The following is a 1,512-nucleotide window of genomic DNA, read 5'->3' as shown; positions in this document are numbered from 1 at the left end:
GTGCAAGGTCTCCACTGTCCCAGCGATGGCGTCTTCGTCTTTGCTGCGGCCGCTGCTGCTGCTCAGGGGGGCCCCGTGGGGGCGCCTCGCGCCACTAGGAGCCTTCACGACGACAGTGAGGTGAGGGGGGTGGTGAGGGGGTGGTGAGGGGGGGAGGGGGGTGGTGGTGAGGGTGAGGGGGGTGGTGAGTGGGGGTGAGGGGGTGGTGAGTGGTGAGGGTGAGGGGGCCCCCGTGGGGTCGCCTCGCGCCACTGGGAGCCTTCACGACGACAGTGAGGTGAGGGGGGGTGAGGGGGGGTGGTGGTGAGGGTGAGGGGGGGTGAGGGGGGGTGGTGGTGGTGAGGGGGGGTGAGGGGGGTGAGGGGGGGGGGTGAGGGGGGGGTGGTGAGGGTGAGGGGGGTGATGAGGGGGGGGTGAGGGGGGTGAGGGGGGTGGTGGTGAGGGTGAGGGGGGTGATGAGGGGGGGGGGGGTGAGGGGGGTGAGGGGGGGTGAGGGGGGGTGAGGGGTGGTGGTGAGGGGGGGTGAGGGGGGGGGGTGGTGAGGGGGGTGGTGGTGAGTGGGGGTGAGGGGGGGTGAGGGGGTGATGGGGGGGGGGTGGTGAGGGTGAGGGGGTGGTGAGGGGTGGTGCGGGGTGGTGAGGGGGGGGGTGGTGGTTAGGGTGAGGTGGGGTGAGGGGGGGTGGTGAGGGGTGGTGCGGGGTGGTGAGGGGAGTGGTGAGGTGGGTGGTGAGGGTGAGGGGGGGTGAGGGGTGGGTAGGGGGGTGGTGAGGGTGGTGGTAGGGGGGTGGTGATGGGAGGGGGTGGTGAGGGGTGGTGGGGTGAGGGTTGGTGAGGGTGGTGAGGGGGGGTGAGGTGAGGGGGGGTGAGGTGAGGGGGGGGTGAGGGGGTGAGGGTGAGGGTGGTGGTGAGTGGTGGCTAAAGCACAGCGAGTTGGCACAGTAGGGGGCACAGGTGGTGCATCAGCCAGTCATCTCGGTCATCTCGGTCAGTCGACCCGTGGCACCTGCTGGGTCTGCCCCGTGACCTCCTCCTCATGCACCTAGCCTGGCACAGCAGTCGACCCGTGGCACCTGCTGGGTCTGCCCCGTGACCTCCTCCTCATGCACCTAGCCTGGCACAGCAGTCGACCCGTGGCACCTGCTGGGTCTGCCCCGTGACCTCCTCCTCATGCACCTAGCCTGGCACAGCAGTCGACCCGTGGCACCTGCTGGGTCTGCCCCGTGACCTCCTCCTCATGCACCTAGCCTGGCACAGCAGTCGACCCGTGGCACCTGCTGGGTCTGCCCCGTGACCTCCTCCTCATGCACCTAGCCTGCACAGCAGTCGACCCGTGGCACCTGCTGGGTCTGCCCCGTGACCTCCTCCTCATGCACCTAGCCTGGCACAGCAGTCGACCCGTGGCACCTGCTGGGTCTGCCCCGTGACCTCCTCCTCATGCACCTAGCCTGGCACAGCAGTCGACCCGTGGCACCTGCTGGGTCTGCCCCGTGACCTCCTCCTCATGCACCTAGC

General features: G+C 70.2%; 1 protein-coding gene across 1 annotated transcript in view; it reads left to right on the top strand.

Annotated features, from left to right (window-relative positions):
* Window positions 1-6: 6 nt before the first annotated feature.
* NDUFS2 (NADH:ubiquinone oxidoreductase core subunit S2) overlaps window positions 7-1,512 on the top strand; it is a gene marked incomplete at its 3' end in the record, with an annotated part of 30,828 nt that continues 29,322 nt past the window's right edge. The window contains exon 1 of the mRNA XM_078884996.1: window positions 7-120. Within this exon, the coding sequence (XP_078741122.1) occupies window positions 26-120 (95 nt within the window). The remainder of the gene's footprint in view (window positions 121-1,512) is intronic.

The sequence above is a fragment of the Lampetra fluviatilis genome, unplaced genomic scaffold (genome assembly GCF_964198595.1).
Source record: "Lampetra fluviatilis unplaced genomic scaffold, kcLamFluv1.1 SCAFFOLD_599, whole genome shotgun sequence".
Lineage (NCBI taxonomy): Eukaryota > Metazoa > Chordata > Hyperoartia > Petromyzontiformes > Petromyzontidae > Lampetra > Lampetra fluviatilis.
Note: the sequence above shows the minus strand (reverse complement) of the source record. Positions and strands in the feature narration are given on the sequence as shown.